This window comes from Tursiops truncatus, chromosome 10 (genome assembly GCF_011762595.2).
Source record: "Tursiops truncatus isolate mTurTru1 chromosome 10, mTurTru1.mat.Y, whole genome shotgun sequence".
In the NCBI taxonomy this organism is placed as follows: domain Eukaryota; kingdom Metazoa; phylum Chordata; class Mammalia; order Artiodactyla; family Delphinidae; genus Tursiops; species Tursiops truncatus.
Window position 1 is genome coordinate 95,194,967 of NC_047043.1, and position 26,435 is coordinate 95,221,401.

The 26,435-nt window shown below is 47.9% G+C and overlaps 1 protein-coding gene across 6 annotated transcripts in view; it reads right to left on the reverse strand.

Moving 5' to 3' along the window:
* The window catches only part of SRGAP3 (SLIT-ROBO Rho GTPase activating protein 3), a 251,994-nt gene that overhangs the window by 119,484 nt on the left and 106,075 nt on the right, over window positions 1-26,435 (reverse strand). For all 6 annotated transcript variants that reach the window (XR_002178216.3, XM_073787605.1, XM_019944655.3 and 3 more), the window contains exon 2: window positions 16,017-16,209. Coding sequence is in view for 5 of the 6 variants with exons in the window: in XM_073787605.1 (XP_073643706.1) it covers window positions 16,017-16,209 (193 nt within the window). In the remaining variant the exon portion in view is untranslated. The remainder of the gene's footprint in view (window positions 1-16,016; window positions 16,210-26,435) is intronic.

Consider the following 26,435-nt stretch of genomic DNA (forward strand, 5'->3'; position numbering starts at 1 on the left):
CTGAGGTTGGCGGGGAGCCACTGAGGGGTTTAGAGCAGGGGAGTGAAAGGATAAAATTCCACTTTCAAACTCTCACTCTGGCTACTGCGTGGAGGATGGGCTTGAGGGGGCCAAGAGGGAAGTTGAGGGATTCAAGAAACATTTAGGTGGTAAACTGACCGGACCCTGAGACTAACTGGTTGGGAGGGAAAAGAAGATGCTCAGAATGACTCCAAGTCTTTCAGGCTGGGTGCCTGAGAGCAGGGGTAGCATTTACAGAGATGAGGAACATTTACAGGGGCAGGGTAGGGAAGGAAGGCGATGAGTTTTATTTGAAGACGGCGAGTCTAAAGGGCTTGTGGAACACTCAGAAGGCGATATCTGGGCTAGAGAGATAAATGTGGACGCCGGCAACAAGCACTTGGATGATATTTGAAACCATGGAATGACCTGGAACTCTTTACAAATGCACGTGACCACCACGTGGCAGAAAAGGCAAATTCTCAGGAGGCCTGTCGAGGCTGCAGCTGGAGGGATGGGGCAGGGCTGCGCTCCTCCTGCCCTGGTGAGCTGGAAGAGGCCTACAATGGGGATGATGTGCCAGCCCATCCTCTGCAGACACTGTCCCAGGCCTGCCGTGCAACCAGCAGCGTCCATCCTCTGGGTCCACTCCAGCACGGGAGGCTGCTTCTGCTCTCCCCATCTTCTCCCAGCCCTGGCTCCCCTCGTGTGGGGCAGCTCACTTGTAAACTAAAAGACCGGGGTGAACAGGGCTGTCCACAGCCAGGGTCAGGGTGGAGTTGACCGCTCTGTGGAGAGCTGCCATCTGTGGCCTTGGCCACAATGGTACCTGGCTCTCACCACGTCAGAAAGAAGAGGGAAGGCCACAGATGGGGCCCAGCATGGTGAGACAGAAAGACACGATGAAACAGAAAGACACCTGGACTTGGGGGGGGAGGGGTACCCCTAAGTCCATACTGCCTGTGTGACTATATGCAGGTCTCTTAACCCCTGTGGCCTGCCTACTTAGACCATATTGTCAACCTTGGTGTTAAACACCAGAAAAAAGCTCCAGGGTCATTCAGCAGTTCCCCCACTCGATACATTCTTATTGCATATTTCACATGGACCAGTCCCCTGGGACATGACATGGAGCGCAACAGACACAGCTCCTGCCTCCACGGAGCTTACAGTCCAGTGGGGGAGACACATAACCCTCAGAGAGTTCAGCACGTGTGGATGGAGTCACAGCCACAGAAAGTGCCAGAAAGGAGAGCATCGTGCATGAGGACTCATATCGAGGGGACCTGGCCGTATTTCGGGGGTCTCTAAAGTGTCCCTAAGGAAGGGGCCTTTCAGCTAGGCTCTAAAGGAAGAGATGGGGGAGGCAGGTAAAGGGGCCAGGAGAGTGGGCTTGTGGGTAACGATTCCAGGCAGAGGGAACAGAATGGGCAAAGGCTCACTGCGGGGCAGGGAGCTCGGTGCATTTAAGGCACCGAATGAAGGCCAGTGTGGCTAGAGCCCAGGGAGCAAGGCAGAAGAGGGGCAGGTGCGGGGTCCCGAGGGCTCCGGCCAGCGCACTGATCACCATCCCATGGGCCATCTGGATTGTACCGGGACCGCAGGAAGAAGCATCCAGGCCACGTATGGCAGAGCTGGACACCGGCCTTCTCTTTTCAGGAGGTTACTTGTCCCTTTTGAAAACAGGACCCCTTTGACCTGAGATCCAGCTCTCCATGCTAGGAGCCATTTTGCCTGCTGCAGCCACACTTCTGGAAGATGCCAAAATGAACCTGGGCAGGCGTTCTGTCCTCTAAGGCACATCTGGAGGGCTTTTCTCCTTTTCCAGTCTTGCATCCCTGTGTCCACAGAGCAGGTGGAAGCTGCTGAGCTAAGGTATAATTGAGAACTTTCACATAGATGTGTATGTATTTTACTTTTTACAGCCAGAAAACAGCAACGAAAATTTCTGGTGAGTCACAGCTTTCTTTCCTTGGCTAGGGGAGCTGGGTACGAGGATCCAAGCAACTGCAGCTAGAGGAGCGAGGCCTCGCCAAGCTGGTGACTTGGGAAAATGAAATCAGCAGTGAGCCAGCTTCTCCCTTCTTCTTCTTCTGGCTGGGCACCGGAAAATTCCACTTAGCAAACAGAACCCATTTCCAGGCCTGTTGAGTCCCATCCAAATGCAGATGAATGCAAATCCACTGCCCGGGGATGGTGGTCCCTCCGGGAGGGAGGGGAGCTCCTGCAGCTGACCCCGTCCCCAAGACGCGGAGTCCCTGCCTCTGGCTTCCCACTCGCTTCCAAGACATTCCAGGGTCTTGCACTACGCTTGCTTGGGCAGCTGCCAGCAAAGCTCAGAAAAGCACTCCCTCAGTTAGTTCCGGGGCCCAAAAAGTATGGTTAACCTCTTGCTACCTAAGTTGCCCCAATCAGGATTTGGAATTCCTTGTCCTTGCTGGGAGCATGAATCATTAATTCTGAAAATATTAACTGGGTGCCATGTTTTGTGCCAGACAGTGCTAAGCAAAGTGAGTCATGCTCCCTGATTCATGGAGCTTACGGTCCAGTAGGGGCCTCAGGTGACAATCAAATAAGCACGTAAGTAGATAGGAAATGGCGTCGGTGATAAGAGCTGTGAGAGAGAAATGCATGGTGCCTCCTGAGTCTATAACGGAGGGGGGCGGGGGGGGAGTTTACCTCACCCAGGGAAGATGGAGGTGGTCCTTCTTGTCACTGAGACGTTAGCTGAGATGTTTCTCCTGATTGAGGCCTTCCCTGCCCCCCAGCGGCTCCTGGATCTCTAGTACACCACCCCATTTTATCGTTATTACAGCACTACCACGGCTGACATCCGTCCTGTTCATTTACTTTTTGTTTCTGTCTTTGACCCCTTTCCAGCTTACATCTGTCCTCTTCACCACTGTTTCTCTGGTGTCAGGCAGGTCTGGGCACACAGTCAGCTGATAGGTGAAAAGTGCCCAGAAGGATGAGGTGGGACCAAAAAAATGCATAGGTTGTACAGTGGCCTAGGGATAAGGGAGAGCATCCCCAGCAGTCGACATGAAGGCTCTGCGTGCATGGGCGCCTTCCCGAGGGCAGAGCGGATGTCCAAGGGGTGGAGACAAGGCCACAGAGGCAGCATAGACCAGGGCCTTGAGGGACAGAATGAGCATCTGGGCTGTGTACTGCTGGACACCAGTCTTCAGTAACAGAGCACCACAGATGGGTCACTTCAAGAGCAGAAATGTATTGCCTCTCAGTTTTGGAGGCTGGAAGTCTGAGATCATGGTGTCAGCAGGGTTGGTTCCTTCTAAGGGCTGTGAGAGAGACTCTGTTCCGTGTCCCCCCCTCAGCTTCTGGCGGTATGCTGGCCATCTTTGGTATTCCAGCCATCTTTGGTGATCCGTGGCATGTAGACACATCACCCCAATCTCTGCCTTCATGTTCACGTGATGTTTTCCCTGGATGTGTGTCTATGTCCAAATTCCCCTTTTTTTATATCATAGGGACACCAGTCATGTTGGATTAGGGCCCACTCTAATGACCTCATCTTTACTTGATTACCTCTGTAAAGACCCTATTTCCAAACAAGGTCACACTCTGAGGTACTGGGGGTTTAGGATTTCAACATGTGAATTTTTGGAGGACAAAATTCAACCCCTAGTAGGCTACTACCCCAAGTGGATCAGGAGTCTGAGGAGAGTTTACATGGTCACTTGGGCATCTTTCCTGTGGTCCATCAGAGGAGCAAATGGACCTACGACACAGAGGATAAAGTCTAACCTCCTCCGCCAGCATTTAAAGCCCATTTAAGGCCCAATCTGCTGCCTGCCCAGCCCTCTCCCTCATCCCCCTTTCTGCTCCAGGCAGTGGGTGAAGCTCTGCGCCAGGAATGGGCTTCTTCATTTACCTATCTTTTGCCCCCCAAGGCTTCTGAGTCTATTGTACTGGGAGTTGGGGAGCATGGCTCTGCTGCTAATTGGCTGTGTGTTCTTGGGCTTGCGGCTCGACCTGTCTGAGGCTTTACTGCCTCAGCCATCAAATGGATGCGTGAGGGACGGAGTGGCCAGTGAGGGCCTTTCAGACCTCTGTGACAAGAGCAACCATATATTTCAAAACCAAATGTAAACATGTGACCTGACAAAGGATTTTTTTCCCAATTCCCCAACTTATTTATTTGAAAAGCCTAACAAGAAGCACAAAAATGGAAACAGTGAATGGCTATTTTCTACACTTTTATGTATCTAGCTTCAAAGACAAGAAAGTGAGGCTGCTGAAACCTGGGAAGGACTCTTCCTGGGTCACATGCATCTCCACCTCGCATCTGTGCATTCACTCGCTCGGAATGCCTTCCCCTCTTCACTCCACGCAGCAAAATCTACTTCAAAGGCCTTTCCTCCAGGGATCACCTGAGATCCACAGAATGTTCTGTCTGAACCACTCATTTCAATCTTCTCGTATAGTTACTTCCAGATGACATTTTTTATCTTCTCGCTTAACTCACTCGTCAGTTGCCCTCCACACATGTGGGCTTGTGTCATCACTTATTCTATAAGCCCCTTGAAGGCAGGAACAACCTCTCATATTTCCCTGTATCCCTCCAGAGCCCTTGGCAGACTCTAATTCATTCACTCATTCACTCACTCTTCTAATATCCTTTGAGTATCTGCCATGTGCTAATAGGCACCGTCCAGTCCCAGGCGATTAAAAAGATGACTGGATGAGCCTTGAGAAGGCTCACGATCTAGTAGTTGAACTTAAGGCAAACCAAGAAGTCTTATGGCCATTGGTCAGAACACCTTTAGTTGAAGTGAAGGAAAAACTTACTTCAGACTGGCTTAAACAAAAATGGTAGTAATGGGAGGAAGAAAAATTTTCAGGATCAAAAATTTTAATTAAAAAAATGTAAAGAAATAGGAGGTTGTTGCCCTCAGGCATGGCTGCATCCAGGGGCTCAAAGGATGTCAGCGGGACCTGGTCTCTATCATTTGGCTCTGCTTTCCTCTCTCTGTACTGGCTTCACTCTCAGGCAGGCCCTCTTCAAACCAAAAGTACCCTGACTGCTAATAATCCCAGTAAAAAGAGGGCTTTTCCCGACCTGTTCCACCAAAAATCCTGGATTGCAGGTCACTAGATTAAAGCTCTGTGACCAAGAGGATACAATGCTGGTCACAGGCTCACCATTGTTCAGGGATGATTCCCCAGAGGAAAATCTAGGTCTTGTTATCAAAAGAAGAAGGGAGGGATGCTGAGCAGGGGAGAGTAACAGACGTTTCCTATATTATGCTGTGTGAGGAAGGGGATCTCAGAGGAGTGGGGGAGGGAGCGGCTCATTCTGCCTCAGGGTGGATGGGTTATCACAGAAACATTTGCAGTGGGCTTGAAGCACACGTAAGAGTTTGCTGGATGGGAAACACAAAGACAGACATATCCTGCAGGCAGACGGAAGGCTGAGTGTGAAGCTGTGAGGTCAGACAAGACATGGATGTTCCGGGGCTGAAAGAAGTTCTTTTGGGCTCGGGCAGCAGTGATGCAGGGCATGGTGAAAAGGTGGCAGGAAGGGAGGAGCCAGACCACGAAGGACTTCGAAGGTCAAGGCTGAATGAAGGTTTTGAATGGTCCAGTGATATGATCGCTGGGCGGGAAGGCCAGGTGGGAGGCAGAGCAGCTGTCCAGGTGAGGGAGGAGAATTTGGGGCTTTGCCTGGGAGTCACCGGGTGGCAAACAGTGGATGTGAGGCTTCAGGGCAGGGCAGCCCCTTCATGAAGCTGAGATCTGCTGACTTAGAAGCTGCTGTTGGCTGACACCAGCCCTGAGACAGTCATTCCATAAGGGAAGAACTACATCCACTGGGTCACCTGCCCGAAGCAGGTTCTGCTTACCCATGCTGGGTGCTATGGAGTCACAGGCTGGGGTTCAAATACCAGTTCTGCTCCTCACCAGCTGGGTGAACTGGGAAGCTAGTCAAACCTTTTCTTTCTTTATCTGTAAAACAGGGTTGATAACGCCTACCTCACAGTGGTGCTTTAAGGATTAAATGAGGTAATTCATAAGACACTCTCAGCATCAAACCCAGTGCCTGATAATAGTAATAATCATTATTACTGGCATCACTATTATTGCCACCAGCACCTCACTTGGCTATTGGGAAAATCCATTGACTGATGTATGTGACCATACAGCCCATGGTAGGTTTGCTATAAATGTTGGTTTTCCTCCTCCCATTACTACCTTCTCTCCCAGTAAACCCTTATGTGTACTTCAAGGCCCAGTGCCAATGGTCCGGAGACGCCCCCTCCACCCTGAGGATCACTCCTCACACCTCAAAGTGATGGCACACTGGGTCTGGTTCAGCAGCACTCCTGAGCTCCCTTTTGACTCGCTGAATGTATTCTTGGTACTGGAACAAAAATTCCTGCCTCATTAGGCAACGTCTGGCCAACCTCATCTTCTCTTTCCCTGTGAGAACTTTTGCCTTGGTTTATCCACCTGCAAAATGGGTGCATCACGTGGTACGTGCAGCACCTGGCAGAGGAAGGGCGCTGACCCACAGTTCCTCCGGTCAGTTCTTTCACCAGCCAGCGGGGATCCTAAGCCAGGCCCACCCTGTCTGGCCTTCAGGTCCTCTGCCTGTCAGATGGGGATGATGACACCTTCCCTGACTCCCTCAGCCCACCAGGACTCTTGGGAGGATTTAAGCAGCTAAAGGCTAGGAAGGCACTCTGCAAAGTGTAAGGTGCTGTATAATCTTGGAAGATCATTATTGTCCTCTTTGCCTAATGGAACTGAGTCAAAACTAAACCCCTGCATATCACTGCTTGCTAATTACAACAACATCTATTTTATCTTTATTACAACTTCTATTTTCATTTTTAGAATAAAATTCAAATGATATACACATATCTATGTGTATCAAGCATATCCAAATATAAATAAATCACGTCCTGGTTAATATTAATACTTTGGAAGTTGCTGATTACAGTCTCTGAGGATTCCAGGAAACTGGGTGTAGGATCTGGAGAGGCCCCAGAAGGAAAAACTGGAAGGAGGATAAGGGGCTATAGCCATTGCAAAGACCACTCAAGGGGCTGACCCTCCTGCCTTAAAATCCCTCCCAGCAATGAAAACAAAGGTGGGGGATGAAGAGGGTGGAGATGAAAGATGTTCACTTTCCAGGAGGAGCTGGCAGGGGCCCTTGGGGTATCTCATGTTGGCTTCAGGATTTCTGCCATCCTGCACACCACCATACTTCATACCTCCCTGTCGAGTGTCTCTTTTTACTTAAATGGATTTATTTACAAAAAGGACTCTCCCTAGTCTTAGTTAAAATAAAAATTTAAAAACCAGCTTTACTTGCCCTAAATAGAAGGTTACTGGAAAAAAGTAAGTTCCAAACAGTATCACTGAATCCTAGGCAGAGGCTGATACCCAAGATCTGCTGTCTGTTTGTTAAATGGAGGGTTAGAGAGGTGTTAGCAACACACTAGAACCAAACTATAACCACAAAGACTGAAAGAGAACTGAAAAGATCAGTCACTATTTATGGCACACATGCTATCGATGATCCCTCCCTCATTCTGAGGAACACTGATCCGGTCTGACAAGCCTTCACAATGTGCCCCTAAAACACCCAACTGTGTTGTGTGCACACCTCCATGGATTGGGCACTCACACCTCCCAAGGCAGCCCTTTTCTTGCTGGACAGCTCTGGCTACTGGAACGTTCTCAAGGTTAAGTTAAAGTCTGCTTTTCTGAAAATGCTATCCTTGGACCTCACTTCTCTCCTTCAGCATCCCCACAAGTCTATTTCCTTCAAGTATTTGAAGAAAGTATTCAGTAGTATCTTGGTCTTTTCAGTTATTCATTCAAAAAACTTTGATAGAGCTTCTATTGTATGTCAGAGAGAGAGAGGGACTAGAAATGGCCCCTTGCCGTCAAGCAGCTGGCAGACTGAGGTGGGAGAACGAGACGTATGAACTGGATCATTCCTTGATAATCTGACCCGAGCCCCAGGAGAGTGACATACAGATCACCATGGCAGGCCAGGGGAGGAGCAGTGACTGCGAACCTGGGACCTGCAGCAGGGACTTCGCAGAGGAGGTGAGCCCTGAGCTGGCCCTGGGGAGACGAGCATGAGCTGACCAGCAGAAGGAGCCCTCTGACGCCCACACGAGGAGGATGTGGTCTGATGGCTGACTCTCCGGGAACACGAAACCAGCCCAGAGAGGTGAGGGGACACACCGAGAGGCATGCAGCTAGAAGAAATTTTGCACTTTGGAGCCAGTTAAACCAAGATTAGAATCCTAGATTATCACAGTAAGTGAAGTAAGTCAGACAGAGAAAGACAAACATCATATGACATCACCCATATGTGGAATCTAATTTTTTAAAAAAAGATACAAATGAACTCTTTTACAAAACAGAAGCAGACTTACAGACATCGAAAACAAACTTATGGTTACCAAAGGGGAAACGTCGGGGGGAGGGTTAGTTGCATCAGGAGCTTGGGATGAACGCACACACACTACTATATATAAGATAACCAACAAGGACCTACTGTATAGCACAGGGAACTCTACCCAACATTCTGTGACAACCTATATGAGAAAATAATCTAAAAAAGAATGAATATATGTATATGTATAACTGAATCACTTTGCTGTACACCTGAAATTAACACAACATTGTAAATCAACTATACTCCAATAAAATTAAAATATTAAAAAAAATCCTAGTTCTGCCAGTTACCTGTTCTAGCTGTGTCCCTCTGGACAAATTACTTAATTTCACAAAACCTCAATGTTTTCAACTAGAAAGACAGAGATAGTACCTGCCTCAAAGGTCACAACGTTTACCATGAAGGTTAAATGACACGATCCATGTCAAACATCTATAGGGCACCGGGCGTATGGTAATATGGATATGGGGGGAATTTGAAAGATTAAACAACCTACACAGCACAGACACAGAGCCACCAGGAAAGAGTCGGCTGGCAACCTGTCCTAGGAGAATACCAGCTCTGGACAGCATTACTGGAAAGCCATCACTGGTGCGATGGTAGCCATAGTAACAGCAGCAGCTATGAATGGAAATGCGATTCGCCACCTGGAGGACCTCCCCCGTTATCCCCACCTCGGTCTGAGCAAACCTTTTCATTATGAATCCTTTGCACATTTTACTCACTAGAAAAGTGCTTCTATCCTTAGGATTCACCTGGAAGGCTAAGTCTAAATTATAGCATCTTTTTAGGGAAATGCTACATCTGTGGAAACAAAAAGTCTGTGATGTTTTATCCCCCCAAAGAAGCATTTTCTTGGCAATCAACTTAGCTGCTCACTGAATCCTCCCTCTCAACTGCTCCGTGAAGCTAAGAGATGCTCCAAACCTCCTGTGCAGAGAATATTAAGCATTATTCACTGACTGGCCAAGCACCTCCCAGCTCCTTCCACACTCTGACTTTCCACAGTTTAAACATATTTGAATAGAATTCCCTGTTGTTTTTTTTTCACAGCTGTCCAAATAGCAGCAACCAACACTTAGACTTCTGGAGGGAGCATTTTTAGCAGGTATATCCCTGGAAGGTCAGGGGTGTCAAAAACGGAGGGAGTCAGAATTCTAAGAAGGGGGCTGTGTCACCTCCCACACTATTTGCATGTAGCGTGAACATTCCAGAGGGGAATCCAGAGTTTGTCTCAACAGAGCTTTTTAAACTGGGTCCCAAGGAGCGCTTGTTTGGTAAAAAATTAATAAACATCCTGAGAGAGGGAGAATCCTGTGGTCAAACAGCCTTCAGAAAGAAGTCAACAGGCTTATTTATTGTAAAACCTCTCAGAGCCTCTCATGGGGAATCTCTAAGGGGAGGCACAGAGTGGCAGTCTTTCCCACCTCTACTCATTCTCGCTCTCTTTGCCTCCTCCCGCACGCCCCACCACCAGCCTCCACAGCTGGACAGCTCAAGGTGTTGGAGTTTCAGAAAACACTTCTCTGGAGGAAGAAGAAATCTTAGTTCCAGGAAACCTCTGGCTGCCTAGACCTACCAAATTTGTTCGCAGGACACCCCTCTACCCCCAGAGGCAGGTCTTAAGGTCCCCGTGTGCCGCCCTCCCCAGCACATTCCTGCTCAGGACAGGCTCCCAGCCTCAAAAAGGAAAAGGCCAGCGCATCTGGCCCGGCTGCAAAAGGGCAGTGGATCATGCATTTTATGCTGGGGGAGAGGAGGGGTCTGGAAAGCCAGCACAACCTGAAAGTGAACTGTAAACAATTTATCACCTAGAAAGTCATCATCCTGGGCAACTCTTCAGCAGTGAATGGCCATCAGAATCCCCTGGAGGGCTTGTTAAAATACAAATTGCTGCCCACCCCCACCCCCCAGAGTTTCTCATTCAGTGGGTCTGAGGGGAGGCCAGAGCCTTTGCTCTTCTGACAAGTTCCCCCGGGATGGGGACGCTGAAGCTGCTGGTCAAGATCACACTCTAAACTAGAGCTCAACTTCTGCGTTCCCGACTCCCCAATGAAGGACTGTCCTCTCAGCAACCCTGTGCCTGTGCCAGGTACCACAACTGGTGGTACCTTTGCCTTCACCCAGATGGCCTCCCCAAGCTCCTACTGCAGCCACAAATGTCCCCTTCCCTGCCCCCAACCACCCCCAGCCCAGAGTCACATTAATTACCACCTGACCTTCATTCATTCATTCAACAAACATTCAGTGAGGACCAACCATATGCCAAACCTGGTGCCAGGTGCTAGGGACCCCAAGTCAACAGCCACCCCCTCTTCCATCTCAGAGCTGGCAGCCCAGTCGTCAAAAGAGGGACAGACAAGGAAAAAAGGTGACTACAACACAGGGTGGCAGCTTTTGCCTTAGGCCCTTCTCAAGTCCCTTCATCTCAAGTCCATAACAGATTCTTCTCTTTTCCTCAATTCTGCCTCTGACAGATTTCCCAGCACCTGTCCACTCTCTGTCAGCTCTGCTATCACCCAGGCCCTCGTCACCCCTGCCTAGAGAGCTATACTCCCAACACCCTGCTAGTCTGCTCAGCTCCACTCTTGTCCCCTCCAATCCAGGGTGATCTTTCAAAAATGGAAATCAGATCATGCTACTCCTACTGAGGATGGCTATGGCTCTCCTCACCACCAGTTCCAGCCCCATTGGCCTCTCTTCCCCTCACACTGTCCCCACGGCTGCTCCTTCTCACCCCTCGGGTCTCTGCTTAAATGCCACTTCCTCCAGAAGCCTTCCCTGGCTGCCGTTTTAGCTCAGTGCGGAGGATTCAAGAGGGCTGCGAATCCTTTGACAGTCCTCCAGTGAGAGGAAGGCTTTATTTTCCCTCCCTTGAGCTAGAGCTGAGACCACTCTGATCAAGAGAATCTCGGCAGGGGCTGGAGGTGGGGTCCAAGAAGACTGTGGATTGCCCTCCTGCCACCTCGGTGCCCTGAGCTCCCACGACTGAAGTGAGGCCCTGGCCCCATGTGGAGAGGGAGGCAGCCCAGCTGAGCCCAGCCTTACAGCTGTCTTCACCAAAGTGCCAGGGAACGTGGGGGAAGCTGTCTTAGACCCTCCAACCCAGACCCTAGCAATTGTTCCATCCCAGCAATCATTGGATTCGTTTATTTGTTTTCTATGTTTGATTTGCATCTCTCTCCTCCACTAGGTGGTAAATTCCACCACAGCAGGAACCAAGTCTGTCTTGTTTGCCACTGTAAGCCAGGGCCAGGCACGTGGTAGGTGCTCGATAAATACCTACTGAATAAGCGAATCAACAAGTGCAGAATATTGTGGGCACACACAGGAAGGCACCAGGTCAGACTCAAGGAAGCTTTGCAGAGGAAGTGACATCTAAACGCTGAGGCCTAAAGAACAAGCAGGTGGCAGGGTTCAAAGAACAGGGCCTCAGGGACTGGGTGCCTGCCCCAAGCACACCACCTATGGAGGACATCCCCCACGCCACGTGCGAGAGAGAGAGAGAGAGAGAGAGAGAGAGAGAGAGAGAGAGAGGGAGAGGAGGGGCAGTGTCTCATTAACCTGTGTCTTCATCATGAAGCACGGTCTAAGAAAATAAGAGGTCCTCAATATACACATTTCAAATATGATGGCCCACATGGCTTTTCGGAGAGAGATGCCTGAGCTGGAAGCCAGGAGCCCTGGGTTTTCTCACTCAACAGCTCACGATGTGTCCTTTGTAAAATCCCACTCAGCTTGCCTGGCACTCAGTTGGCTTGAGATAAAACCACTGGCTCCCTCTCTGCATCCCTGGGTTATCATCAGGATTGTAAGAGAGCAAAGACGTCAGAGTGCTTTGAAAAAAGTGTTAGAATAGAAATATGTGATGGTAGAAAAGACACATGTGATGATGTTTTTCTCTGAATGTTCAACCTGCCCCAGGTAAACTGTCAGGGCCACCAGCTGAGCCTTTCTTTGAATCAGGTGCCACATGGAACTCAGTCTGGGTTAGTCTAGCCCAGACTCCTCCTGGGTACCTCCTGGGCAGCTGTAAATTTTTCAGCTGCCCAGGTGGAGAGGGAGCAGCTGGAGCCGTAGAGAGACGGAGCCCATGGAGCAAAAGGAGGAGCAATGGACTTGGAGTCAAGAGATGTGAGCTCCTGTTATGGACTGAATGTTTGTGTTGCCCCAGACGTCATATGTTGACACCCTACTCCCAACGTGGTGGTGTTGGGACATGGGGCCTTTGGCAGGAAATTAGGATTAGATAAGGGCGAGAGGAAGGGAGCCCTCATGATGGGATTAGTGCCCTTGTAAGAGTCTCTAGAGCTTGCTTCCTCTCTCTGTTCCTCTCACTGTGGGAGGACACAAGGAGAATCAGGTGTCCGCAAGCCACAGGAGGGCGTTCACCGGAACCTCACCATGTCGGCACCCTGATCTCAGGCTTCCAGCCTCCAGCAGTGTGAGGAAAAACATGTCTGTTTACAAGCCACCGGTCCATGGTACTTTGTTATAGAAGCCCAAGTGGACTAAGGCAGTGCCCATCCCAGTTTTGCCACTAATTTGCTGTGAGATCTCGGGCAAATTAATTCCCTCTCTGAACCAAATCTCTCAGCCATAGTGAACTTCATAGACCAAGTAAATCCCCTCCCTCCCTTTCTTCCTCCCTTCCTCCTGCTCACTCACAAAGGCCCCACCTCTGCCCCGAGGGGGCCCAGTGTAGTAGGAATAAAATGACCAGACCCATACCCTGAGAGGGTACCTGGCAGATAGGTGGACCCTCTTAATAAAGGATCTACAAGACAGCAGGAAAAGGCTTCTCTGGACAGCCAGGACAGAGCACAGCACAGACCCTGTGCACTGAGCTCCAAAGAAGAGGCAGCCAGAGGTCAGGCTGGTTGGCCCTGGAGTCAAAGGGCAAGTCCAGGCATCCCCTGGAGACTCCTGCTTCCAAAAGCCATCGGGGGCAATGCCAAAGCATTAGCCTCATGCAGAGGGCCTGCAGCAGCTGCACTGGCCAGGGCCACACCCTAATTAGACATTTTCAGAGTGTGTCCAGCGGCCTGCTTGGCCGGACTGCCAGCTGGGGCTCCTGTTCTGTCTGGTGGCCTCGGTTAATGAAGCCATGAGGGGCTGACTGAGCTCATTACAGGCAATGCAAGGGAAGAGGGGATGCCCGCCCATGTTCCCCCAGTGCCCCGCCTCCCTCCTCTCCACCATGTTCACACCGAGAACGGGAAGAGAGCTGATTTCAAACCAAGAGGAAGGAGAGGGGCAGGAGCTGAGCTCCAGCCGGATCACACAGCCTGGATGGCTCCCATGACAGCACAGCCAGAGACATGGGTTTCTGCAGTGTGTCTGTGGTTTTAGGGGAGTGTTCAGAGTCCATGGCTACTCAGACCACACGCAGGCCCTTTCTTATCTCAGGCCAAGGAGGCAGAATGAGAGCAAAGGTTCAAATCTGTCACTTTCCAATAATTGGCCCACAGACATGTTTGTACAAGCCACTCAGTCAGAGCTTCGCTGTCCTCATCTCTAAGATGGGGTAGTAATACCCATCCAGCTCAGAGTAAGTACTCAGTTAATGTGCTCAATAAATCATCGCTGTTGTTTTTATTATCAAAAGGCAGGCAAGAAAAGGCACAAAATGTGAGCTTCTGAGTTGTGGGACTGCGAGTGATTTTTTTTTTCTTCTACTTTTCTACATTTTCTAAATGGTATACAATGAGTATTTTACTTTTATCATTTAAAAAAGCACACACTTTCTCCAAAAAATATATCAGAAAAACAAGATTATGTATGAAAGGGCCCAGATAGTGCCTGGGAGGGAGTTATTAACAGAAGCATCCTCCTGCAATGAAAGTTTGAATAGATGAGATTGGGTGGAAAAACATGCATGGTATTTGCAAAAGTGTAATACATTTTTGCCCTTTAATAAAGCAATTTCTTCTCCCCAAATGTCAAGGGAAGAAGGCACAATAGTGAGTGTTCAAATGCTGAGGCACCGATTTAGGGAGATGTTGAGGGGAGCTTAAAGGAACAGCACTCCCTGGCCGGAGCAGAACGCAAAAGACAGAGAGAGCAAGGTGGACGCAACTAAACAAAGGGTGGTCTATACACACAATGGAGTATCATTCAGCCTTAAAAAGGAAGGACATTCTGACACATGTGACAACATGGGTATACCTTGCGGACATTAGGCGAAGTGGAATAAGCCAGTCACAAAAGGACAAATACTGTATGATTCCACTAATATGAGGTCCGTAGAGCAGTCAGACTCATAGAGATAGACAGTAGAATGGTGGGTGCCAGGGCGGGGGGAGAGGCAAATGGGGTATTATTTACAGGGTGCAGAGTTTCACACTTGTAAGATGAAGCAAGGGTTCTGGGGAAGGATGGGGGTGATGGTTGCACAACAGTGTGAATGTACTTAATGCCACACTCCTGTACATTTTAAAATATTTAAGGGCTTCCCTGGTGGCGCAGTGGTTGAGAGTCCGCCTGCCGATGCAGGGGACACGGGTTCATGCCCCTGTCCGGGAATTTCCCACATGCCGCGGAGCGGCTGGGCCCGTGAGCCATGGCCGCTGAGCCTGCGCGTCTGGAGCCTGTGCTCCGCAACGGGAGAGGCCACAGCAGTGAGAGGCCCGCGTACAGCAAAAATATATATATATATATATTTAAGATGGTAAACTTTATGTTATGTGTATTTTACCACAATTTAAAGCTACGTAGAGAGAAAAAAAGAGATCGAACCCAGGGGAAAGAAGAACGGGGCAGGCAGGATGAAACAAGTCTCTGGTCTCCTGGGGTTGAGGGCCATTCACTGGAGAGATGACCCACAGGGGAGGGGGACCTCCAGGGAGTACAGCGGAGGGGGAGACAGGTGTAGGAGGATGCATCCCGGTGAGGTCGTGGCTCCTGCCCACACTTGGCGGCTGGCACCGCGGGTTCTGAACTAGGGGCATTTGCAGCTGGAGAACTCAGCCAGGGACGTGCCCAAGAGGACCAAGCCTCCCTCCCTCCTCGAAATCAGAGCTTGGGGTATGAGAAATTAGGCCCTGGAGGGTATTGTGTAGGTAAATAAGCAACTAAGGCAGCAACTAAGCCTGGCACCGTCCTCCAGGGGAGGAAGGAAGGGGAATGCTTTGAGCATCTGTTTCACAGGGAAGAAATTCTGAGGCCATTGTGCTGAAGGAATGCAGACATGGGCTGGCTCACCCCCAGATAAAAGAGAACTGGGGAGAGTCAGGATGTCCTGAAAGGAGGTAGGCTGTCACCTTGGCCCAAATGGAAGACAGCGCAGAGCCTGGTGCTTGGTGGGATAATCGCAACAGAACAATTTATTGAGCACTTAACTCTCTGTGACAAGCACTTCTCTTGGGTCCCTTGTGTATTCCCTTCAGCATCTTTATGGGTAGCAACTATTTCTAGCTTCACTTTACGCTGAGGAAGACTGAGGCTTGGAGTTGGAAGTCACCTGCAGACCCCGGGCCCTAGACGCACACCATTTGCCCCCAGTGAGTCCTTGCCTCATTTCTGCTTCAGCCCCAGCACTGCCTCCCACCGCCCCAGACCCCTGGCCCCTTCTCACTTGAACTGGTGCTCCCGGGAGCTGCGGATCTTGGAGGAGAAGCGCTCAGCCAGTTTCTCCAGGCTGCGGGAGTACTCAAGCTCGATCTCGGCTTTCCGGCGGAAAAACTCCTGGAGGTCCTGGAGCAGCTGCAGCCTCGACTCAGACTGCTGCTCCAAGCACTTGAACTGCTCCACCAGCTGCGTGCGGATCTCTGCGGACAGAGGCAGGAGCAGGCTGTTAGGCGATGGTGGGGAGAGCAGAGGGACCCACCCAGTCGACCCAATGCCAGTGGCCCAGGCACTGCAATACCATCTGCCACCCAGAGCCTCTCCAGACATTGGCAGGACGATTTGGCAAATGCCAGTTTTGGCCATGGTGTAACCCAGTGTTTTCCAAAGTTGAATCATTGCACGTCACCACCACGATTTTTGCCATATCCACACACGACCAGCATTATTATTTCTTCTGTATGATCTAGTAAATTTGCTCATTTTTCTTACTGGAAAGAACTTACAGTTTTATGTCATTATGACAAGTGTAAAACTAGAACGACTTGCCACCCTGATACACAGAAAAGTTATTCAACAAAAACAGAAACTTTGTAAAATTCTCTCTAAAGACTACTGCTATCAAACTCCCTAAGCCTAAACTGCTCGAGCTCCATCAACAAGAGGAATACAGGAGCATGAGAGGAGTTAAAGACAGACTTTCTCCAGGTATAGTCAGGACTGAGCGAGGGCTAAGCGTTTCAGTGTTATTCACTCTTAGGTTTCAGGGTTATTTAAGGCCATGCCTGTGTTCTACTCTGAATCACCTTGAATTCCAGTGCATCAACATCTCAGGTATGTAGCCCAGACTTCAGGAAATCCTGACAGAGCAAATCAGGTCTGTGCAACCAGGGCAAAAGTTCATAAGCAGGGGCTAGAGATAAAAATCACAGCCAGATCCCAGTGGTTCTGCCACTGCTGCCATCTCCATGCATTAACCCCTTCCCTGCCATCCCACGAGCTGCTCAAGAGATCAGTCTCCCCACACTATGCTCACACCAACTCCCTGCTCAAAACTGCCCAAGGCACCCCCGCTCTGGCTGAGTATTACGTCCAACTCATTAGCACAGAATTCAAGGCCACCCATCACCTGGCCCCAAACTTCACTTCTCTGGATTTACCCCCAGTGGACTCTCCAAGCAATCCAAACCAGTCCCTGAGATGTCCAATTCCTCCTGCAGAAATGGGCCTCCTGTCTGAAAAGGTGGCCAGCACCATCTTAGCATCCTTTGGAGAAATGGTCTTCAAAGGGGGCAGCCCTACTCTGGGGCACTCGAAGCCTTCCCAAGGGGTGCACAGGCAGGAAGTGTTACAAAGGAATCGGTTTGAGATCCTGTTTCCATTCCCACTCTTTCCTCCTCTGCCTGAGAATGTGCCTCAGCATCTCTCCTTTCCCACCTCACTCTTTACAACCGTCCTCTCTCTTTGCAGAAGAAAGACTAACTTCTCCGTCGTCCAGAATCTGGCTATGGTGCAGTGCCCCAAAGTGTCAAGACAGACTTTGAGGACGATTTAGAATGTTGGTGCTCGCAAATCTTCTTTAACCTAGTTCATAAATCCTCGCTCCTCAAAGTGTGGTCCATGGACCAGTAGCATTAGCATCACCCATAGACTTATTAGAAACACAGAACCTCAGGTCCCAACCCAGACCTCCTGAATCACAATCTGCATTTTAACAAGATCCCTGGATGGTCCTTATGCACCTTAAAGCCATCAACCATTCATCCACATCATTATGAGAAGTATTTCCCATACTGTCTTACTTTTTATTTTTAGTATTTATCAAATTATAAAACATTGATATTATTTTGATGAACTGTATGATAAATCAATCTGAAATAAAGATACTTAGGGTTTTATGGCCAAAGGAATTTTTTTTAAAGGTCCATTTCAATTTAAATACATATTTTGGGCAAAAAGAATAGAGCGATCAATAAAAAAGTTCAGGGACTTCCCTGGTGGTCCAGTGGTAAAGAATCTGCCTTACAATGCAGGGGACGCGGGTTCGATCCCTGGTCAGGGAATTAAGATCCCACATGTCACGGGGCAACTAAGCCCGTGCGCCACAACTACTGAGCTTGTGTGCCTCAAAGAGAGAGCCCACGTGCCGCAACTAAGACCTGACACAGCCAAAAAAGAAATAAAATAAATAAATAATAAGTAAAAAAATAAAAAAGTTCAAGCATAAAAATATATTACAATAAAATTCTGTGAAGGAAGTAGAAGGAAATTATGAGCTCAAGAAGGTAAAGACAGGAACAATGTAAATGTAAAATTTCTGCCTTGTATAGGTCATTTTTGATGAGTGGTGGTGGATACCAATATATTGTGGTATTTATCTTATCACCTGGTAATTCCACTCATGGATCATACCCCAAAGAAATCAGTGTTTATGTCTACAAAAAAATATGGAAAAATACTCATAGAAGATTTATAGCTAAATATTAGAAACAACCCAAAATGTCCATTAAGAGTAGATAAGATTTTTTTTTCAGTAGGGCAATTTATTTCAAAATGCTTGTCACTCTTAAAATAGTAAAGTAAATTTATGCAAAGAGTAGGTAAGATTTTTTAAATGTGAGATATTCATTCAATGGAATACTATACGATAAGGAAAAAATGAACTACTGCTTGCTACCTGCTTAACTCTCTTTATGTTGATGGAAAGAAGGAAGAAAAAATGAGATCATGCAAAAATAGTTTATGGTGATAGAGGTCAGAGAAATGATCACCTTTGGGGGATACTGACTGAGAGGGGATGTGAGGGTACATTCTGGAATGCTGGAGATAGACTATCAAGGTTACACCTTGATCTGGGTGGTAGGCACACTGGTAAAAATGAACTGAGCTGCACACTTAAGATCTGGGCATTCTACTGTTTATAAGTGATACTTCAATAAAAAGGCAAACTAAAAATTGCTGTTATTTAGTTTCCATTTGATACATTTAAGAGAGTAGGGTAATTCTGCTCTAAGAGGTCAATATTTACAACACGGCAGAAATGATATCCTTTGTAACTATTTAAACTTCTAATGAAACATTTCAGATGTCAAGTTAAAATGTGTGGGGCAAAAGAGATTTTTTCCCCCAAAGTTCATTTAGAGGGTAGGCAAGCAAAAAAGTTTTAAAACCAGTGCTTTAGAGCCCAAGCTCTGCTCCTCCCAGGAAGTCCTGGACAGCTCAGCCCTCATGACCCTCCTATGAACTCCCTTGGTACTTGCAATTAGTCTCAGACCGCCTCGTACTATTTTTTTAATTCTTCATGTATGCGCGTCATATCGCCTTAGCTCCCCGAATGAAATTTAAGTTCTAACAGTGGATTCTCCCAGCACACATGGTATGTCAGTATCTGTATAGCAAATTACTATTTGCCTTTACCAAGTGCATTTACCCAAGGACATCAATTGCTGTGATTATGGGAATCTCACCCAACACACACACACACACACACACACACACACACACCACACAAGCACCATACACACACCACACATACACCAGACACACATACAACACATGCCACACACTCACACAAAACGCACACACTCACCATGCACGCATTTACACACACCACACACAACCCACCACAGATACACACACCATACACAAACCACATACATATACCACACAAACTCACATACCACACATACACCACAACCACCACACACACACTACAAACACACCACATACCACACACACACCACACATGTCCACATGCACACTCACACACATACACCACACACATTCACACACACCACACATACACTATTCCCACACCAGACATGGATATTATTATTATCCATTTTTACAGATGAAGAAACCAAGGCTTCTGTGTGAACCAATGAGGAACTTGTCCAAGGTCACATTTTGTTCTGTGAACTGTAACAATCTACGCAGGCACTCCTTGACACAGCCTACTTGTTATTGGATTGAGATGCCTTCACTCCACACGTGCAAACCCTGCCATATCAACACATAGTTACAAAAATGCTTTCTAAATATTTTTTTTTGATGGGAACCATTTTTAAAGTCTTTACTGAATTTGTTACAATATTGCTTCTGTTTTTATGTTTTGGTTTTTTGGCCCGGAGGCATGTGGGATCTTAGCTCCCCAACCAGGGATCGAACCCGCACCCACTGCATTGGAAGGCGAAGTCTTAACCACTGGACCACCAGAGAAGTCCCTAAATATTTTTAAAATTACTTGTAGACCATCCACTATTTAGGACTCATAATAACCTTAATAATTATTGTGAGCACTTACAGAGCACATCATGTGTTCCACGCCTGATGCTGAGTTCTTTGGATATTTATCTCACAGAATCTGTATAGCACCCCCTCTAAGGTGGGTGCTACTAGTATTCCCCCACTTTTTCCCCATAGATGAGGAAGTGGAGGCTCAGAGGTAAGCAGTCTCTGGTCATAACAGCTGATGTGTGGCAATTAAGCTAAAAATCAAGCCCAGCTCCTTCAGATGGGAGCAATGACCCTCCCAACTCCTCACTTAACTGAGGCCATACTACTTGCTTGAAAAGACTTGAATCTAACTTCTTGTGTATTCAACTTCTTGTATCCTTTTTGTAACAAGACAGTGGGCTAAAGAGATATTATTTATCAAAAATGCTGCAGCCACTGCCTTCCTCCATTATAGGGCATGATCAGGAGCCAATGTTCTCATATTTCAGAGGAAAATCTCATAAATCACACTGTGCTGACAGGAGATGATTTGGAAGGAGCAGAGAAACCTCCCCCAGTTCACACAAGCAGCTGGAGGCTCTAGCAGCTTGGACGGCTCAGAGTCAAGTCTTTCTAGCAGGAAATGCCCTGGCAGGAGCCGGACTGCAGCCTGCTGGTGCTGTAGAACCCAGCAGGGATTTGACTACCCATCTCCTTATCTCTAAGTCCCTTCCGACTTGCTCTTCCTTGGAGCCAGCACAGATTTGGTTTTTCTCCTGGAAGATTTCAAAAGGAGGGGGAAATAAATAAATAAATAAAATAATTGCTCACAAGGCACAGACTTCATTCAGAAGACTGTCCCCTGGGAGTGGTTCCAGGCTCAGCACAGCACTGAGTGGCAGAAAAATCAAAGGGGGTTGGGCAGGGAGGAGAAGGGGCTTGGAAAGTTGGAAAAGGCTTTGATATCAGAACCTTAGAGCTGCAGGGGACCTGCATGACTCCTGGCGCAGCCTCTGGTTTTACAGACAGAGGCGTGAAGCCCAGAGAAGGTCTCCTGAAGCACAGCTCTCCCTGTGTTGCTCTCCTGATAAAACTCTCCACGGAGTAATAGGGGAGAACAAATCCTACTCCATATTTGATGTGCTTCTTTTACTTTAACCTTTGTATTCTATTGCTTTTGCTACAAGTTAACCATGAAAAGAATGTTGCCTATGGCCTGAAATATACAGGATAGCCCTTCTCAAGTCTCCGGGCTTTAAAGGAATAACACTCTTCCATTCATATAGAGATAAAAAAGTTGCAGAACAGAGAATAACATTTGTCCTGCTGGAGGTTTACAGGAACACTGTGACCAGGCCTGCGTAAACAGATGCAGGAACAAAGGATTCAAAGGATTCCTGCGCCAAGAAGTTTGCAACCACCAACCACACCCCCTCCCCTTTTAGTAAGAAAGAAGCCTGAATCCTGACTCCGGGAAGATAGTCCTTTGGGACACTAGTCCATCATCTTCTCAGTCTCCTGGCTTTCCAAATAAAGTCACTATTCCCTGCCACAACAACCCGTCTCTCAAATTACTGGCCTGTTGTGCCGCGAGCAGGACGAGCTTGGACTTAGAAAGATGACTCCCTATTGCTTACAGGATAGAGGCCAAACGCCTCCGACGTTCAGAGTCCAAGAGTCCACAGCCTGCCTAACCATCCCCCTTAACACTCCCGCTTATTGTGCAAGCAACAGTCTCACCCAAGACCATGGCGCCTGCACCAATGCTACCACCCATGGCAATACTCAGGTGACCCACGTTCCAGGAGGACAAGTTTCCTCACTCTTCACCCCACTCACAACCACAACCTCACAAGCAGAGGGAGCAGGGAGATTCTTCAGATCCAAGGTAATTAAGAATTCTTTTTTTTTTAATTTAATTTTATTTTGATTCTTTTCCCTCTCTTTTTTTAAATTTTATTTATTTATTTTTGGCTGCATTGGGTCTTTGTTGTGGTGCATGGGCTTCTCATTGCGGTGGCTTCTCTTGTTGTGGAGCACGGGCTCTAGGTGCACAGGCTTCAGTAGTTGTAGCACATGGGCTCAGTAGTTGTGGCTCACGGGCTCTAGAGCACAGGCTCAGTAGTTGTGGCGCACGGGCTTAGTTGCTCCACGGCATGTGGGATCTTCCAGCACCAGGGTCTGAACCCGTGCCCCCTGCATTGGCAGGCGAATTCTTTTTTTTTTTTCTTTTGCGGTACGCGGGCCTCTCACTGCTGTGGCCTCTCCCGTTGCGGAGCACAGGCTCCGGACGCGCAGGCTCAGCGGCCATGGCTCACAGGCCCAGCCGGCATGTGGGCATGTGGGATCTTCCCGGACCAGGGCACGAACCCGTGTCCCCCACATCGGCAGGCGGACTCTCAACCACTGCACCACCAGGGAAGCCCAGGCAGGCGGATTCTTAACCACTGCGCCACCAGGGAAGCCCTCTATTTTTTTCTTTTTTTTAATTAATAGACTATTTTTAGAGCAGTTTTAGATTTAAAGAAAAATTAACCAGAAAGTACAGAGTTCTCATATAACCTCCCTCACTCTCCTGAACAGATCCACCTATTATTAGCCTCTTGCATTGGTGTGGTACATTCATTACAATTGATGGACAATACTGATATATTATTATTAACTAAAGTCCATAGATTGCATTAGGGTCACTCTTGTGTTTTACATCTACGGTTTTAAAAAATGCATAATGTCATGTAGGCATCACTACAGTATTATACAGAGTATTTTCACTGCCCTAAAAATCCCCTGTGCTCCATCTAGTCATCCTTTCCTCCCTCCTCGTCCTAACCCCCAGCAACTACTCATCTTTTTACTATCTCTGTAGTTTTGCCTTTTTCTAAAGGTCGTATAGTTGGAATCATACATTATGTAGGCTTTAAAACTGGCTTCTTTTACTTAGTAATATGTACTTACGGTTCTTTCATGTCTTTTCATGGCTTGATAGCACATTTCTTTTTATTGCTGCATAATATCCCATTATTTGTAATAATATTTATGGTTTCTGTATCCACTCACCTTTTTGACAATTATGAATATTTTGTGCAAGCTTTTGTGTAAACATAAGTCATCACCCCATCTGGATAAATACCTTTTTGTTAAGTAATAGACTAAATTTAAGAGCAGTTTTAGGTTTACAGGAAAAAGAGGGAATTCTAGTTTTAAAACACAGGAGTTTTAAAAATTAGTACAAAATTCAAAAAGTAGAAAGTGTATAAAGACGAAGTTCTCTCTTCCACCCTTGTTCACCAGCCACCTAGTCCCTCTCTAGCAAGGTAACCAAGTTTCCAAGTTCATGTTTCTAGAAATAACTGCATATTTCAAAAACATTATTTCCCCTGTTTTTATACATATTATATAGCATGACATTCACAGTGTTCTGTACTTTCTTCTTTTAAGAATACATTGTAAGGGACTTCGCTCCAATGCAGGGAGCACAGATTCAATCCCTGGTTGGGGAACTAAGATCCCGCATGCTGCATGCTGCAGCCAAAAACAAAACAAAACAAAACACACACACACAAAATACACTGGGGAACTCAATCCGTGTCATTTTATAAAGGACTTCCACATTCCTTTTTACAGCACTATAGAATTCCATATTCTATATTCTATATTCCAGATGTACAATTTTTTTAGCCAGTCCCCTTTCCTGGACCTTTAGGTTGTTTGTAATTGTTTACCACCATAAAAAGTGCTGGAATAAACAGCCATATACAAGCCTCATTTTGCACACCTGCAGGGATGTCACCTGTGTGATGAATTCTTCACAGAGAAGTGCAGATCAAAAGGCACTGATGTTAGCATTTTGAGATTGCAAAAGTGCCCTTCCCTGAAATTTCACCAACTTGTACTCCCAGCAGAAATTTATGAGAGGGTCACAGGGACTATTAGAAACCTGACACGCTGGGATTTACTTCAAAATAACCTTGGGTAGGGGACCAGGGAGTGGTAGCAATATAGGTAAAAAACATGATTGGCCTTGAGTTGATTGGTGAAGTTTAGCTGTAGTGATGAACATGGGGAAGAGGCTTCTTATACTATTCTCTCTAATTTTGTAATGTTTGAAACTTTCCGTAATAAAAAGGAGAACAAAGAAAGTCAGGCAAGGCCAGAAATATGATACAGAGCCTGCAGCTCTGGTTAACAGGTCTGACCAGTTAGAAATTAAGAATGCCAATAACTTGTCCCTAGAGGCCTCTGCCCCTATCCTGCAGAGGGCTCTCCTGGGCTAGAAGGAGGGGCCAGAGCACGACCCTCAGAGCAGGCCCCACTCAATTCTCATCCTTAGACCCTGTCCTGCAAATGTGGTAACTTTTCTGACACTCCCTGGGACGGTGAGGCCCCACTTTCACAGTCTGTGTCCGTCCTGAAAATCAAGATCAAGTGTTTTCCGCTCTGCTCCCCAGAGGCGGCTGGTGTACCCTCCCCAGGATAAAGTTTCAGGAGCTAACAAGGAGGATGGTATGTTACACAACTACGCACAATCCTGCCTGAGGCTGGCACTATTCTCATTCCTACTTTATAGATGAAGCAATTGAGACGCAAGGAGGGGGTGTGAGTGCCTATGGTCACCCAGAAAGTGGCAGAGCCAGGGCTCAAATCCAGAGTAAGGGGCAGACAGGAGCCAAGATGACCCAGTCTCCAGGTCAGGGTGCTTTCCCTGGGGGTTGTCCCAACGCCCCCTCTTGCAGGGATCATGTCCCACTCCACCTCCTGTCTCCACCCCTCACTCCATCTGTCATCTCTGTGCCATTCTCACTGGTTCTGGCTGTCATCGTGTCCCCCAGTGCAACCTGACCTTGACCTCAGGCCCTCCTGTGATAGAAGAAGACATCAGTTCAAAGCCTGGCCCTGCCACATATTCAGCAGGTGAACTCGGGAACATTTCCTCATTTCCCAGGGACTCAGTTCCCCCTGTAAAATGGGGATGATAGTAATCTACTTCATATTGTTGTTAAGGGTTGATAAGTGACCATGGAGAAAGCTCTTGGTACACTGCTTCATCTATATCAGCACTGCACACAGTGGCCACTAGCCACACGTGGCTATTTAAATTTGATCAAAATAAAACATTCATTCCTCAGTTGCACGTGCCACTTTTCCAGCGCTCAAAAGCACGTGTGGCTAGTGGCTACTGTATTGGACAGCACAGAATATTTCCATCACTGAAGAAACTTCTATTGGATAGCACTGTATGAGAGGCTCAGTAATGGTTAGCTATGATTCTCATTTATTGTTATTGCTTTCTGTGGCCATTTCTCATATCCTCAGATGGAATAAAGTCCTAAGGCAGGCGTGACACCCATGTTTTATTACTCAGAATTTGCGCTCAGTGCTTCCAACAAGAGCAGTGTAATGGGGCCCGCGAGGCCCTCACAACAGTGTGATGGAGACCCACTCTCATTGCCGCCAGTCCAACGCCCAGGATCCTGAGGGGTCCACAGCCATCCGCCTCTAGCCTTAGGAGAAGCAGTGTGGCAGAGTGGATGGACGCAGCAGAGTCTGGACTCCAACTGCTCTCATGAGTTGGACTGTTGTCTCTGCCAGAGGCCATCATGAGGTCTTGGGCCAACGAGTCATTTTCTCTGAACTGTTTTCCCATCTGTAAAAGGCAGGTAACTGTGCTTATCCTGCAGCATTGCTGCAAAGATCAAAAATAATGTGTAGAATGTGCCAGGCACCTAGAAGACCCTCGGCAAACAGCCACCACCGAGAGGTGGCATGACACAGCAGGAAGGGCACAGCTCCCAGGCTTTGGGGGGAGCCAGCCTGGACTCCAAACCTGGTTTTCTCCACTTTGCAGAAGTCGCCTTGGCTCTCTGAGTCTCTTTTCTAGTCTATAAAATGGAGAATAACAATACCTTCCTGGTGGGTTTGTCAAAAGGGCGAGAGGTGGTGTGCATATAAAGCCCCTGGCTTGGTGCCTGGTACATAGCAGGTAGGCAATAAATGGCAGGAGGACTTCCCTGGTGGCGCAGTGGTTAAGAATCCGCCTGCCAATGCAGGCGGCATGGGTTCGAGCCCTGATGCGGGAAGATCCCACATGCTGTGGAGCAACAACACCTGTGTGCCACAACTACTGAGCCTGCGCTCTAGAGCCCGTGAGCCACAACTACTGAGCCCACGTGCCACAACTACTGAAGCCCGAGCGCCTAGAGCCCGTGCTCCGCAA